Source organism: Panicum virgatum, chromosome 9K (assembly GCF_016808335.1).
Source record: "Panicum virgatum strain AP13 chromosome 9K, P.virgatum_v5, whole genome shotgun sequence".
NCBI classification, from domain to species: Eukaryota; Viridiplantae; Streptophyta; class Magnoliopsida; order Poales; family Poaceae; genus Panicum; species Panicum virgatum.
Window position 1 is genome coordinate 22,282,256 of NC_053144.1, and position 15,375 is coordinate 22,297,630.

General features: G+C 43.7%; 2 protein-coding genes across 4 annotated transcripts; one reads left to right on the forward strand and one right to left on the reverse strand.

Moving 5' to 3' along the window:
- Window positions 1–4,613: 4,613 nt before the first annotated feature.
- Window positions 4,614–8,002, forward strand: LOC120650787 (pentatricopeptide repeat-containing protein At5g04780, mitochondrial-like). Its single transcript, XM_039928052.1, has one exon. It carries the CDS (start codon window positions 4,635–4,637, stop codon window positions 7,434–7,436), a length of 2,802 nt encoding a protein of 933 aa, XP_039783986.1. The 5' UTR covers window positions 4,614–4,634; the 3' UTR covers window positions 7,437–8,002.
- A 1,551-nt stretch (window positions 8,003–9,553) lies between these two features.
- On the reverse strand, window positions 9,554–15,082 carry LOC120650788 (probable methyltransferase PMT3). Of its 3 annotated transcripts, none has more exons than XM_039928054.1 (8): window positions 14,842–15,082; window positions 13,547–13,889; window positions 13,290–13,454; window positions 12,725–12,907; window positions 12,017–12,611; window positions 11,498–11,610; window positions 11,161–11,381; window positions 9,554–10,322 (listed from the first exon to the last, which is right to left on the reverse strand). In XM_039928054.1, exons 2-8 carry the CDS (start codon window positions 13,793–13,795, stop codon window positions 10,001–10,003), a joined length of 1,848 nt encoding a protein of 615 aa, XP_039783988.1. In that variant the 5' UTR covers window positions 13,796–13,889; window positions 14,842–15,082; the 3' UTR covers window positions 9,554–10,000. The 3 variants fall into 3 exon arrangements, with proteins under 3 accessions (XP_039783988.1, XP_039783990.1, XP_039783989.1); XM_039928056.1 differs by lacking the exon at window positions 14,842–15,082 and adding an exon at window positions 14,222–14,394; XM_039928055.1 differs by lacking the exon at window positions 14,842–15,082 and adding an exon at window positions 13,983–14,190.
- Between the last annotated feature and the right edge of the window lie 293 nt (window positions 15,083–15,375).

Here is a 15,375-nt window from a genome sequence, read left to right on the forward strand (position 1 = left end):
TGTAGTTAGTTTCCGTCTTAGCTCAGATGACGACTCGCTGTGAAGTGCATCACTCCCTTAAGACGTTAGTCAATACAGTAATTTATTTTCTACCAAACAAATTAAACCTTGTTTATAGTTTCAAATGGAAGAAGTAGTACTATACTGTACAGTATGAAGTTCTTAGCTAGGTACTACACGAATTACCCCTCTTTAGTTCTCTGTTTGGTTAATTAACTGCATGATTATCAGCCTGCTATTGGTTGCCGCACCAAAACCTAGAAGATCTATATTTCTTTTATAACTTCCTGGCGCGCCTAAATTAATTGGGGGAGAGATATTAGGCCCAAGAGATATTAGCACGCCTTACATTTTGGTATAAATTTTAAACTCTCTAATGCCTTACATTTCAGAACAGATGGAGTAATCACAATTCTAATAGAAAGATTTAAAAATAGTCGTAACTATATTTGTTTAAAAATTATATATATATACCCTTTCTTTCCCAAATTATAGTTTATTTTAGTTTTATTCTAAGTTAAAGCTATCCATCTTTAACTAAGTTTATAGAAAAAATCTAATAACATAAACAATATAAAATAAATGTACTATAAATACATTTTTTATTATGGTTTTTAGTTCAATGAAACCAATTCAATGATACATGTACTGATGCATTTTTATAAACCTAATCAAAATTATAAAAACTTAACTCAAAACAAAAGTAAAGTGAATTTAAAAGCATCATGTACCATTTCACGACATTTATGAATAGTATTTTCCTGTTACAAATTATAGGTCGTTTGATTTTTCTGACTCCAAGTTTGACCACTCGTCTTATTCAAAAATTTGAGCAAAATATCACCTTTTTAGTTGTGGCTTGCTTTATTAATACAAGTTCTTCAAAAAGATGACTTAAATTTAACTATATCTTGCATAAAATTTTAAATAAGACGAGTGGTCAAATTTAGAGCAAAAAGTTAAACGACCTGTAATCTGAAATGGAAGAAGTACACACGAACATGATAGCTGCTAGCTCGGCCACACATACGCGCGCTCCTCCGATCCATCGGCCATCCGCGCTCGCCAGCGTGGTGCCGTAACCCTCTCGGTCGCCGACTCGCCGTCAGCCTCCCCCCGTAAATAATTGTGTCCCCGACATGGGCGCCAGCCGGCCGGTGGATGGACCTGAGCAGCGGATGCCCGTCGCCGGCCGGAAGGGGGCTCGCTATCTCTCGGTTGCGATGGGCGCCTGGGCTTCCACAGTGTAAGCTGGCCCCGTAGGGCTGCCATTCTGCCAAGCATTTGCCTGGCCGGCTGGTCCCTTTCTGAAATATAATGTGTCGTATGTGTACCATGGCAGCAGCTGTACTGTGCTGCTGCTGCGTCGTCGTCCTAATCGACCGGTCCAACAATTAGGCATCGGATCATTGTGGATTACGTACGCTAGCTCATCTCTTTGCATTATTATGTGTGCTCCCTGATTGGGTGCCTAGGCTTTAATTTGGAGGGAAATGGAAATCTATCAATAGTTACATACATGGAATAATCGGATTGGGTGCCTAATAATTCTGTGTTTTTGCTGAGTGTTCTAGGGATAGGGACTAGTATCCGTGTCGGTTTCGGCTTCCCCGAAACTGACGGCTGTATCTGAAGATGCGAGTTAGGCGTGGGGCAACCACCGTTGGTGTGTCCACGTACGGCTTGTGCACATCCACCAACCGTTCTCAGGGAAAAGCACGAGATTTACTAGCCTGACAGCAAATACGTTTAGATCCTGTATTCTTTGTGCTTCTGGCTACTTTTGGATACATATCTTTATTTTTGGATGGTCAAAAGACAAATACTTCCAAAAGCTAGAAGTTGAAAATCGCATGTCGGGGTGTTTTTTGCTTCTGGCTTTTGGGGGTATGTGGCTTCTGGTGGTTCTAAGAGGGTTCAAAAGTGTCCAGAAGTTCAAATAAATATGGTCCAAAACATGCAAATTTTGTTTGTAGGTATGAGATTTGGCTAAAGAAATGAAAAACGGAGATAAGGCTAACAATTTTAACGAGGGAGTGCTAAGAAACCACATATATGCATGAGAGGAGTCTTTGTCTTGCTACTCCCTCCATTTTTGATATGTGGTGTTTAGGACAAACTAAGCAGTTAAAGTAAACTAATTAGCTTATGCTAAATATGTTATATTTTAAATGGAGAAAAAAATTTAACGTGAACATGAAGATTCCAGTGCTGTTAGTTCTTCAAAAAAAAGTCAGCTCTAGAACCAAATTTTCCATTCCTTGTTCACAAAGTCACGTACTCATCGACGAAAGGAGTTCAATATAATTATATGGCAAGCAAATAGGTATTGTAATTTGCGTGATAGATTATGATCAAGTGGGGTCTACACTCTACACGGAGGTATCCTGCAAGCATCGTCAATGTTAAATCCGAAACAAACCTGAAAACGACTTGGCGCTCATTCAGAAGAAGCAGAAATGTTTTTGAAAGATCAAGAAGCTGCAATGTTGCTATGAAGATTTACAACATATACAATATCAGCTCTGATTTTAATCTTGTGTAATCTGTAGCTTTGTGACTAGTGAGTACAGTACGGCCCCTGTCTGTCCTACAAATAACCGCACTTTAAATTTCGCCACAAACAGAATGACAATGTCCTTGAGTCCTTCCAAAGAACAAAAAGAAAAGTGTAACAAGCTGGTTGTTCATTAAAAAAGGAAGCTTGTAGTGGACAAATAACTGTCTGATTGAGATAAATTGTTGGATTCTTTAATGCTATGTCTGAGATTAACACATCAGGATGAGTAAGAAAATAAAGAGGACAAGGGTGTCAGATTCTGTGGAAAAGACACAAAGATCTAAAGGTATGCTCAAGTACACAATTGACCAATTCCATGCCAATTTACATTAAAAAAGTAAGTGCAGTAGATAGAGATACATGAGTAAGTCCATATAATTTGGGACAAAATTTCTCCGGGCCGGGAAACCTCTGGATGCAAGCGTACTTTTACTTTGTTTAATTTATTTTCTGAAGATTAGAGAGCACATACTTAATTATGTTAGTATGTTACCTCATCAGGAGATTTGTATAGGGTTCCAATAAAAAAGTTTCTGCATATCGATTATTTTTTTGGTGGTCGATCAAGGCCAGCAAGCAAGTAGCTGCTAGCCTGCTATCCTCCACAGATGCCAGAATTTGTCTTGCACAACCCAGTTGCGCATTTTTTTTCTGACGCTCTCTGCATCCCTATAACGAGATTCTCGATCATTGTCATCACGGAATTTGTCTGACAAAAGCCCAGCTGCCAGCAGCACCAGTGCCCTGCATTCAGATACCAAATCAAGTGGAGCAAAACACAATCATCATAAGAGAGCAAAAATCAAACGCATCGAGCTTGACTGCTTGAACCGGCGAAGCAAAGATGGAGCGTTTACATGACGTCTAGGTACAGTACTAACGACTAGCAGTAGTGAACCGATCGATTTTCTCGAAGAATTCTACATCTGAAGATTAGTGCAAGTACAAGTTCCAGTGCAATTTGCAGCAGAAGACATGGGGCATCTATCAGACCATCTGGGACGTGCTCATAATTGTCTGGTTGCCTCATGCAGGGCTCAACTTGCAAATATTCCTGGCTTGGCCTGGTCTTAAGCTAGCTCTGGGAAGAAGGATGCATGCATGAGCGTGAGTGCTTCGTGCAATTTGGCTGCAACTTGGTGTCCCCCCAGTTCACATGAGTCTGGCCATAGTGACAACTGAGAAGGAAAGGCAGCTGCCGGTTCTATTTTTCTTTTCCGGCTAGAAACTGAAGTCCCGTTTCAGCTTTTACAACCGCGACAGTATTCATAACTAGCATCGATATTGGATGGCTAGTAGAGTATTTTTTTAACGGCCTGGTTATATTTCTTAGTTCTTCCTTGCGAGGCAAACTCGTTTCACGTCTTGTGTCGCTTATTATTTAGATGACTTTCTCTAGTGGTAAGTGATGTATATGTTGTTGTGCCATTGAAGACACACACTATGTTTTCTTAAAATTGTAGGTTTAAGAGTCGTTTTAGCTTTTCTAGATTATATAGATGCATAGCAAAATCTATGCATCTAAAAAAGTCAAAATGTCTAATAATTTGGAGGGAGCATATAGAAATTCCAGATTTATTTATAATCCTCAAAGACGTCAGTTATTGTACCCAATAGAAAATCGACAAACATAAAAAAACGCAAACTTTTGCCTCTAGTAGCCCATTGGGTTCGCTCTGTGGGCTGTGGCCCAGTTCAAACCAAGTGGAAAGGATGAATTCCACCACTCTTGCAGGCCCATTGAAAAACTCTGAGCCCATGAAGCCCAATTAGCATGCTCCGCACACTCACTTCTACGGGGCGTGGGCGTGGGCGTGGGCGTGTTTGGATTGTTTTTTTTTTTTTTGAGTGCGGGCGTGTTTGGATTGTTGCCCGTGATTGCGAGGCCAGATTTTGGCCTTTGACGAGCAGCGACGAGTGAGCGCGTTTGGATATCAGCACACGGTTCATTTTTCGAGCCCGCGCGCGGCCAATTCTTGGGCGGCCAATGGTTTGGCGGGACTTGGCAGTGGCGGCATCCAAACGCACCCAGAGGCCAGAGCTCAGCCGAACTGACGCCATAAAAAAAAAAACCATGGCGACCATACCGCCGCCGCCGTCCTGGTCCCCGTCCCCTCCCCCGCGCGCCGTCCACTCCCCTCGCTGCACCGCCCTCCAGAACCCATCCACTGACGCGCAGCACCGCCACCGGCTCGATGGCGCGCCCCAGAGCCAGGGGCATGCGTCGCCGCGCCGCGCGCGCGCGCGGTCCCCGCGGGTGCGGGACCGGGACCTCGCCGCGCCCTTCGCGCGGGAGATCGGCGCCTGCGTCCGCGCGCGGCGGTGGGGCGCGGCGTGCGAGGCGTTCGCGTCCATGCGCGCCGCGGGGGCCTCGCCCGACAGGTTCCTCCTCCCGCAGGTGCTCCGCGCCTGCGCCGGGCTGGGCGCCCCCGGCCTCGCGGCCGCCGCGCACGCGCTCGCCGCCAAGGGCGGGGCCGCGCTCGCTGGGGACCCCGTCGTCGGGAACGCGATCGTCGCCATGTACGCGGCGCTGGGGGACGTGGCCTCCGCGTGCGCCGCGTTCGCGTCGCTGCCCGACCACGACGTCGTGGCTTGGACCGCGCTCATAGGCGCGCACGCCGACGCCGGGGAGCTGGACGAGGCCTTCGCCCTGTTCGAAGAGATGCAAGAGAGCGGCGTGCGGCCGGACGTGATTTCTTGGAACACGCTGGTGTCCGGATTTGCAAGAAATGGTGACCTCGGTGCTGCGCTGCATCTGTTTGACAAAATGCGGCTCAGAGGTGTCGAGCCGGGGGTCAATTCATGGAACTGCATCATCTCGGGTTGTGTGCAGAATGCACTGTATGACGAGGCTATGGGGATTTTTCACGAGATGTGTGAGAGCAAGGTGCCTGATTCGGTGACTCTGGCTAGTATTCTCCCTGCTTGCGCTGGCTTGCAGGCACTAAGAATCGGAAAGCAACTGCATTCTTATGTTTTGCGGCATGGAATCAAGCTCAACGTTTACATTGGAGCATCCTTGATTAGCATGTACTCTGAATGCAGAGAATTCGATTATGCAAGAGTTGTCTTTTCCTCCATTGAGGAAGAGAAGAATGTCACTGTCTGGAATGAGTTAATTCAATTGTATATCAGAGAGGGCAGGATGGACAAGGCGTGGGAAGCTTATAACTTGATGCAGGAGGATGGATTGGAGCCTGACATTGTCACATATAACAGCTTCATTGCTGAATATGCTAGAGCAGGTCAGAAAGAACAAGCTTATGAATTGTTTTCAGGCATGGTTGACATGGGCCTGAAGCCTAATGTGGTCTCGATGAATGCGTTAATATGTGGTTTGTACCAACATGGCCTTTACACTGATGCACTGGACGCTTTCAGATACATGCAGTGTTCTGGTGATGGGAAAGCAAAGTCTTGGAAATTTCTTGATAATAGCAGCCCAATTAAACCCACAGGCACAACCATTACTGGTGTCCTCTCATTGTTAACAGACCTCAAGTTAGATCGTCTTGGGAAGGAAGTACACTGCTACGCTTTAAAGAATGGTTTGACATCAAACATCTTTGTTTCAAGCAAACTGGTTGACCTTTACGGTAAGACTGGCGATATGACATCTGCTGCTAACGTCTTCCAGAAAATTGAGAACAAGAATGTTGTCACATGGAATAGTTTGTTGGCAGCTTACAAGCATAACAGGAAGCCAGAAGTTACATTGAAGCTGTTTGGTGAAGTCCTCGAGTCCAATTTGCATCCCAATTTGGTTACAGTACAAATTGCTCTTTTGTCATGTGGAATGACAATGGCATTGGGATATGGCAGAGAACTGCACAGCTACATCACGAAATGCTGGTCTGGTGGCTACCCAACTACTCTTGCATGTGCTTTGATGGATATGTATGGTAAATGTGGTAATATTGAGGATGCTAGATTGGTTTTTGAGTGCACTGTTCCAAAGGACATAGCAGTATGGAACGCAATGATGAGTTGCTACTTGCTTCATAGGATGCCTAGGGATGTTATAGATTTGTTCAATTGTTTGGAACAATCAAACATTCAACCAGACCCCATTACTTTTATTTTACTACTTTCAGCTTGTAAGCAAGAAGGCCTGTTGGAGGAAGCTCAGAGCTATTTCTACAATATGGAAAATGTGTACGGCATAAAACCAACTTTAAAACACTATACTTGCATGGTTGACATCATGGGATCAGCCGGGCTACTGGTGGAGTCACTAACACTTATCCAGAAGATGCCGCTTGAACCAGATGCATGCCTATGGTCTACTGTTCTTAGAGCTTGTAAGATGCACTCAAATCTAGAGGTTGGAGTGAAGGCAGCAAAAGCTCTTTTCGAGCTTGAACCAGATAATACGTCAAACTACATGGTGCTTTCGAATATATATGCAGACACAGGCTTGTGGGAATCCACTGAGGCTGTGAGGGATGCCATGGCAGAGCAAGGGTTATATGTTGAGAGACAATGCAGCTGGTTACACCATGGTACAACTGTGCACCCTTTCGAGGCTGGAGATCTTTTGCATCCTGCAATTGATGCGATTTTGAGTACATGGAAAGACTTAACTATCAGGATGGAGCAATCTGGGTACTCCCCTCGAGATACTGAGCCCTATTGCAATGTAGAAGTTGATCCATTCTCATGCCACCACACAGAGAAGATCGCTGTGTGTTATGGGCTCATTTCAACGAATGATAATGAACCAATACGCATCTCAAAGAATTTTAGAATGTGCATGGAGTGCCATTCATCGATCAAATTTATCTCAAGGGACAAGAACCGGCAAATACTTGTTTCAGATGGTTGCACCTATCACCATTTTAGGGATGGAACTTGCAGCTGTGGAGATGCATGGTAAATAAGGGGACTAACTACAAGGGTGGATCTTGCATGCCATGAAAAACAGTAGTATCCGATGATGGTGAACATTTGCACCATTGCACTATTATCAGTAATGGCTGGATATCAACAGTCAATGTCACCATCTTGAAAGCATTAAACAGTTGTGTGCATATCCAGTTTGCGCTCCTTGGATCCAGGCAGCAAATATGATCTTCATCTATGAAGCTGGAGTTCTTTGCTAGAAAGGGGCAAGCTAGAAGTACTGACTGGTTCAGCAGCATCTCTGTTTGATGCCAATTCAGGGAGGAAGTCTTTAGTTTTACTCAGGCTTCCTATAAAGGCATGGCATATCATCATAGTTGAGACTTGATACCATGCCTCACTCTTCAGTTATCCATCAACAGGTAGCAAATAGTCTGAATGTGCTTATAGCTGCTTTTATTCAGCCAGTCTTCCTTCTGTAACATAAACTTTGGCCTTTCGATACACAATGGTGCTAGGAACACCTGTCTTTGATTCTTTCTTTTAAAATACCTTAAAGATACAATCAAGTCAATAAAGTCTTCTTCTCCACCATATCCATCTCAAACTATGGTCACTCTATTTAAATTCGGTTCATTCTTCCAATAACATACTCATTCCCTTAATTTGATAGCTGTACTATTAACTCTTTGGGCGTGGAAGATATATCCTAGCAAATCCAAAAAATTTCTGCAGAATTCAAAATATAGGCACGGATAAATAATAATAATAATAATAATAATAATAATAATAATAATAATAATAATAATAATAATAATAATAATAATAAAGCCATCAGTTTGTAATATAGCAAGCATACAAGAAGCATTACATAGCTTTGCATGCACGTGCTCAGCATGCTATCTTATCTAGAAGATTCCACGCAGGAACTTGTTCCAAAGAAAATGAATGTGAAGACCAGCATCCTTAGTTAAGCATAGTTTGCGCCATCCAGAAGTTTGCGCCATATCTCATAATGATAACTTGATAAGCTCGGTGAAGAAAATAAGAGCAACGAAGACATCAGTACTCTCCGTAGCACTATATAAGGAGATAGTATTGCACACCACACAGAACGAAGGCACCAAGAGAGAAGCTAGAACGCTCCACAGCGAAGAAACGTGAGAAACCCGTAGCCAATAAAATCCCTGTAGTATCCTTGTACATTACTCCCACCGTCCTAAAAAATAAGTTACTCTAGGATTCAAAAATTGTCCCAAAAAAACAAGTCATCCTATCCTATTTAGAAAGTGCATGTGCATGCAAGAATCAATTAGTGCCAAATATTGATAGTAAATAAGGGGCAAACATGGTCATTTTACCTTTTTGTTAATTTGTCATAGAATTCCTAAGATGACTTTTTTTTAGGACGGTGGGAGTAACTGCCAAGACCGTTGTAATATATCCCCTGTAAGGTAATCTTTTTTTTTATTTCTTTAGAAGTTTGGGCGTTCCATATTAAGCTTGTTTGCTTTAGTAAAGTAGTTTTCCTTTAATCTCTCTTGCTGGTGGTCTAGTGGTAGACTAGTGGTGGTGTTGCTACCACCGGAGGGTTTTTTTTTTTTGAACGGAAACTTTCATTCCATTAACTTATCGACTCAGCGAGATTGTTGGCCACCAGATCCTCGAGGCCATCGGGTATACCTTCCCAACACAAGAGAGTATCCCGAGGACACTTACAACCAAATGCCGCAACATAATGTGCAACTCTATTACAAGTTCTACGGGAGAATAAGACTTTAAACTCACTAAACAATGACCGGAGGGGTTTGGTGAAATTGTTGCATGCATTTTCTTTGCAACAAGTTCCCATGTGGAATCTTCTGGACAAGATAGCATGCTGAGCGCCTGCATGCATAGCTATGTAATGCTTCTTATATGCTTGCTATATTACAAATTGATGGCTTTATTATTATTACTACCGTAATACTATTCTACACTAGGTGTAGAATACCTTCTAATCAATGTAAAACAGATTACATGCCCTAATTGTCTCTGACTTTATCCGTCTCTTTTCAGCACGTCCTCCCATTACCAGTTACTAGCTTTATCCGTGAACGTCACATGTGGAAGCAGGCACTACCGGTAGAAATTTATACACGAATAGTTTCGGTTTGGTTACCAGCAGCCTTGAGGCACCTGGGCAAAGCTCATAACCCAAAATGTGTGTACAGTCGAAGTTCCTTACAGTAAACACCAAATCTGTTTGGGATACTACAGAAGATTTCAATAAATGGACTTAAGATACCTAAATGAAGCTCAAGAATTAAACAAAAAAGAATGTTTATTTCCTAATCAGACTAGAGAACAGACATTTTTGCAGTATACGTTCAGACAAAAATAGGCTTTTTTTTTTGTTCTTAGCCCAAGCCTGCTACATATTTGCCATATCCTGATAAACAATCTATCTTCACGTGGGTGGTAGGACTAGAAATCAAGAACCGGACCCTATCTCAGGAGCGATGGTGTAGAATCATCTTGGTCGGTGCAGCTGAGCCTCGCTTCTCGGCTTCTGGGCTGCAGATGCTGGGAGCGCAAAAGGGAGTCGAACGAAAAGGATTACGTGGTGGAATCCTGCGAGCTTGCTTCTGGTAGCCACAACTTCTTCCGGATTATCAAGATCATTTCATTCTCTGATTCTGGGCTGGGTTCAGCATCTACAGCAGTTATTGCTTCCCAGTGAAGTGCATGGAGATACTTCTTGATGAACTCAATGACAATGCTCTTGTCCCTCACGATGATAAACCCAGTCGGCCTGAGGATACGGTCCATTTCAAGGAGCAGGTCTTCCGCACTGCAACCTCTTTTGTCGAGGTCGGAGAAGACTGTCCATGCGTGGAGAAGATCATATGTTCGAGGATAGGTAGAGAAGGCTTCACACCTGCAGATACATTATTGTATTTGAGTAAATAATAACAGTGGGAATACAGACTTCCTGCTTGTAGGAAAACTTGCCAGTAACAATATTGACTGAACACAGCAAGATCCAACAAATCTAGATGTACCCAATGAGGGCCTGATGATTACATTTCCAATGGCAATGCTACTAAAGCTTCACTCAAACCAGAAGACATTGAATCTAACTCAATTATCCTCAATTACCCATACATTGCTCTGAAGCTATTTTTGGAGAGCTTAAAGAGAGGCTCCAAGCTTGAGGTACATGGTCATATAGCTAAATTTATTAAGTTAACGTGCCACAGCAAATAGTAGAACACAGGGCAGTCCACTTTCAAGAAGCTAAAAAAAGTAGACACAGACAACATAACACCGTTATTAGATGGACTGACCAATAGACAAAACATAATAGCAGTATTGGCCAAAAATCATAGCAGCAACCAAACACAAACCACCTAATAGTTTCAGATAGATCAGGACTAAAGGACTTTGTTATATCACATAATACCAAGAACAAATTCGAACAAGGAAACACTCCCTACAAAGTACTGAAGGAATTAGTGTATTAAGTTCTAGTTGCACGAGTCAGCACAGCCAATGACACAAAATAAAGTATAACAGGACCAACTGTATTTCACCATAAAACTTGATCCGTGATCTAGTAAGTTGGAACCTAACATATGATAAGACCATAGCAGCAAGAGACAGTATGCCATTGATATTAAAACATAACACACCACAAAGTGGCGCCATGCTTAAATCTCTTAGCCATATAGAATTCAATTATAAGAAAGCTAAACTTATTGGTGCTTGACACATACCAGTCGTGATTGCTGCCTATCAGTCCTCTATCGTAGATTATCTTCAGGGTGCTTGGTCCATCATGTGGCACAACATTCATCACCCATACATCTTTATCCTTGAGTGCGGCAGCAAATGACCCAAAGTTTGCTTTCATGTCCATAATGTTTCTAATAGTGTCTGGTTTCACCTTTGGGCCTAACAAACTCCAATAATTTTCTACTCTTTGCTGCCACATTTCCTGCAAGTAAGAATTATATAAGCAACCTTCTATGCAACGTTGTTAAGACTCAAATAAGAAAATTCTGAATCTAAATGGTATGTCATATGCATAAAGACATTGTAAGGTCAACTAACCGTATCCTTTTCAAATGTGTCAGCAGTAACATACAAATCAGCAAGACGGGGAGGCGGGGTTGTTAATCGAGCAGGCCAGGGAGCCAGCCCAGTTCCTCCATCTCTGTGCATTTCTGAAAACATAAAATCACTTCTTCATTTTTTTCTTCTTGCATCTCAAGATTAACTAGAGGTGGAGTGAACAAAATCATAGAAACAGAGGAGTAGAGGACTCTCTACCCTATGGCTAACAATACAGACAAACATGCCAATTATAATGGAAAGACAGAAGGACAACCATTTCAGCATTGATTATCTACAGAAAAGGAATCATTGTTACTCAATGGAAGCAAAAACGCCATAGACCACAAACTAACACAGAAACTACTTTATTGCTAAATTTACCCCTGATTGCAAAATTGTCATGTGTGAGAAAGGAGAGAAGCAAAAATGTCACAGATAGGAAGTTGATTCCCAAGGAAAAAGGAGGGTACACACTTAGCATCAAATGATTACAGCGGGAACAGGATAAGCACTCACGTTCTGGATACGGAGTAATGCAAGCTTCCATTGGCACTCCCCACACTGAATCTGGATCATCACCAGTTTTGCATAGAGGTGGCTTCGTTCCAAAAGCTCGTCTTCTGTAACAATCATTGTTCAGAGGCTTGACCCAAATTACAGTCTGGTTTCTTTTCTCTGCGATTTTCCAGCACATCCTTTCCACAAGAGCACTCATTTCTTTCCAGATTCGGAGATCCTCCTCGTCTTGTGCATATGCTTCAGGAGAGGAGTAAGCAAAATAACCTCCAGGCCTGAGCAATCTGTCTAATTCAAGCAGAAGAATCCCATCTCTTTGAAGCCAATCAATCCTACAGCGTGAACAATGGGCTAATTCAAACGATCTACTTGGGTACGGAAGCCTTTTTGTTCCCAAAACACCAAGATATGCAGGGATACCCCTTTCAAGTGCAAATTGAATCTGGTTCTGATGCACATCATTTGGTGCCAAAGACATTGCTATCACATTAGAAGAAAGAAGGTATCCTCCAAAACTAGCAACTCCACAACCAACATCAAGAACTGTACGAAGCATTCCCTCATTGTTTATATTGTTATCTTTGAAATTTAGCATCTGTCAAACAGTAGAGATGGATCAGATAATAAAGTTTCAGAATACACAATGCTTTAAAACACATATGTTTAGTTCCAGGGCAACTTTACAGGGGCATCAAGACAACATCTTACATTTGCAATATTTGATATATATTTGTCAGCTCCATGATGAAAATGGGTTCCACCACCTGGAAACTTGATCTTTTCACCTGCTTCAACCATCCAGTTCTGGTCTGACTTCTCTTTTGCAAGGTGAGTGTGTGGAATATTTGCTTTCCACACTACATCACGACTCTTCGGCCATTTTATAGGAACCTGGAAAAAAACAAGTTTTGCAGGTGTGACACAGCTCAGGAAGGATCCAATCAAACAGAACTATTCTCAGAGAAGTACAGATTGAAAAGGTCAGTGCACATGTTATTAACAAGGGAAAAACATCTAATATTTCCTGCGACCAAATCATCTTAATCTACATGCAACGAAATCATCTAATTTACATGCAAAAGAGTTCTATATTCTTGATTACATGAAGCACATATTATTCTATATAAAAGATGCAGTTGATGCAGTCATATTAAAATGTCTAGTTGAAAATTTAAAATGGACGGTCCATGAAATCAAGTCAAGTAAGCTATAACTCAGTCACGATCTAAATGGAGTAAAAGAAAACTATAAGAGGAGTTAGATCAGTAGTGACCTTATAGACATGTGGTGGAGGAATCAAGCAATTAAAGCGCCTTTCAGGAGGAGGGCAATGCCTCTCATAGTGCTCCATCAGGTTTAAATCCAGCTTCAGCCTCATTTGATATATCAAGTTCCTATCCAAGCAGGGGATCAGCTCAGAGTGCCGGTCATCACACACCTTAACACCGAAGAAAACAAACAATTAAAATCACGAGTAGACAAAAAGACAATCCACAAAAGAAAATGGTTGATCACTAGCTGAAAACTTACAGGGAAGCTCTTGGGCTTAATATCATCTGCATCCCCAGTCCCAAAAATGGATTCTTCAGAGCCATCCTCACCGTCATCACTGCCCCATCCAAGTGTACGCGAGAATTTGGTTCCATACTCAAACGCAGTGCTCTTAGCCTGCCCGTTGGAGCCCGAGAAATATAGGAAGAGAAGGCATAGGCACACAATCATCATGCAGCACAGCACAATGGGCCTCTTGCTCTGCCCTGCGTCATTTCTCCCCCTCATCTCGGATTCCAACTTGCCTTGCCCTCCCTTTAGCAAGCAGAGCCCTCGGGATTCATAAACGACAAACGAAATTCCTACCCTCTGTCACACGGATCTGCGAAGACAAACACCAGTTATTAGACACAACCCCCTGAAGCTATCACTAAGCAGGAAGCTAACATAAAAAAGACAATTAAAGAAGCCGAACCAAAAAAACACAAAGGCTGCAGAACTGAAACCAAGATGGAAGCCTCCCAAGAACAGAGAGATCGTTGGGAGGGATTAAATGCTCCCACCAAACGCTCCAAGACTTGTACAAGATGAAATTGAACGGCGAATTTCCCGTCTAAGTAAGCTAACTTTCAGTGCCCAAAGGTGAGAAAAGAAACAGCAGCGGCAGTGAAGTGAAGTGGGGGACAGATCACAAAGAGGAAAGACCGCACCCACTTTAAATAAAGCACCATTTTCCGGGCTATTTTACTCGCGGATTCCGATCTAGGGGGGGACCTCCCTTTCAACGAGGCGGCCTTGAATTCGGTTCACTGGCACGGAAGCTAACGAAATTGGATTAGGCGCTCAAGCATACACGCACAAGAAACAAAAAGAAGGTTTGGAACAATTTTGGATTAGGCAGCCAAACGCACGCGCAGAGAAAAAATAGAAAAGCTTTGAATTTGACGCGGTTCAAATGTGCGACAGCGACGGGCATCACTGCGGCAGTGCGACGCGGGACGGGAGCCGAGTGCGTCCGGCGCGGGGGCAGAAGCAGATTAAAAATCGCAAACCAACAACCTAAACGGGCGGCCTAATCCCAAAACTGACGAAACCAACCGAATCCTAACAGAACAGGAAAAAAACCGAACCGAGGCAATCGCGGCACGGGATAGCCATCGGCCGCGCAGACACCGGGCTCCGGTCGAGCAAGAGCGCGCGCCCCAGTCCACCGGCGCCACTAGGAGGTGCGCAGGGTCGAGCGAGCGGCGGCAACAGATCGAGCAGGGGCGGCCGCCGCCGCATTGCGGCGCTGGGAGAGAGGAGGGGTGGGAGGGACGGAGGGAGCAACGCACCGTCGCAGCCGCAGATCCGTGGCGCGGGGCGCGGTCGCCTCCGGTCTCAGGGCCGGGGAAAGGCAGCCGGTCAGGGGAGCGAGCGAGAGCTAGCGGAAGGCCTCGACTTGCGGGGTGAAGCGAGGGAGCGAACGCGCAAAGAGACGCGGGGTGTCGTGGAAACAGGGGTTTGGCGAGCTCTCTCCTTGCCGTGCGCGAGGGGAGAGAGGGAGAGAGAGGAGGTGAAGGAACAAATCCTAGATTAGCATCAGATTTAGCGGCGTTGGTTGTGCAATTAGACGGGGATCTCTGTCGGCGTCCATCCAGTGGGGCGGGCCATTAGAATCGTGTCGCTACTGTTCGCCGGTGCGTCATCCCTGTGTCCCGTGTCCCGGCCCGTGCGCTGTCACGTGACCACGTGAGCCTCCGATTCCATCCTGTTCGTTCTTTTGTTGTTTCCACATCATACAATGACAGTCTCGGTGGAAGTTTTGTGGGCACAGTTATTTAGAGTGAGAACTAGATAATTGTGCCAGATAAATTTTATGATGATGA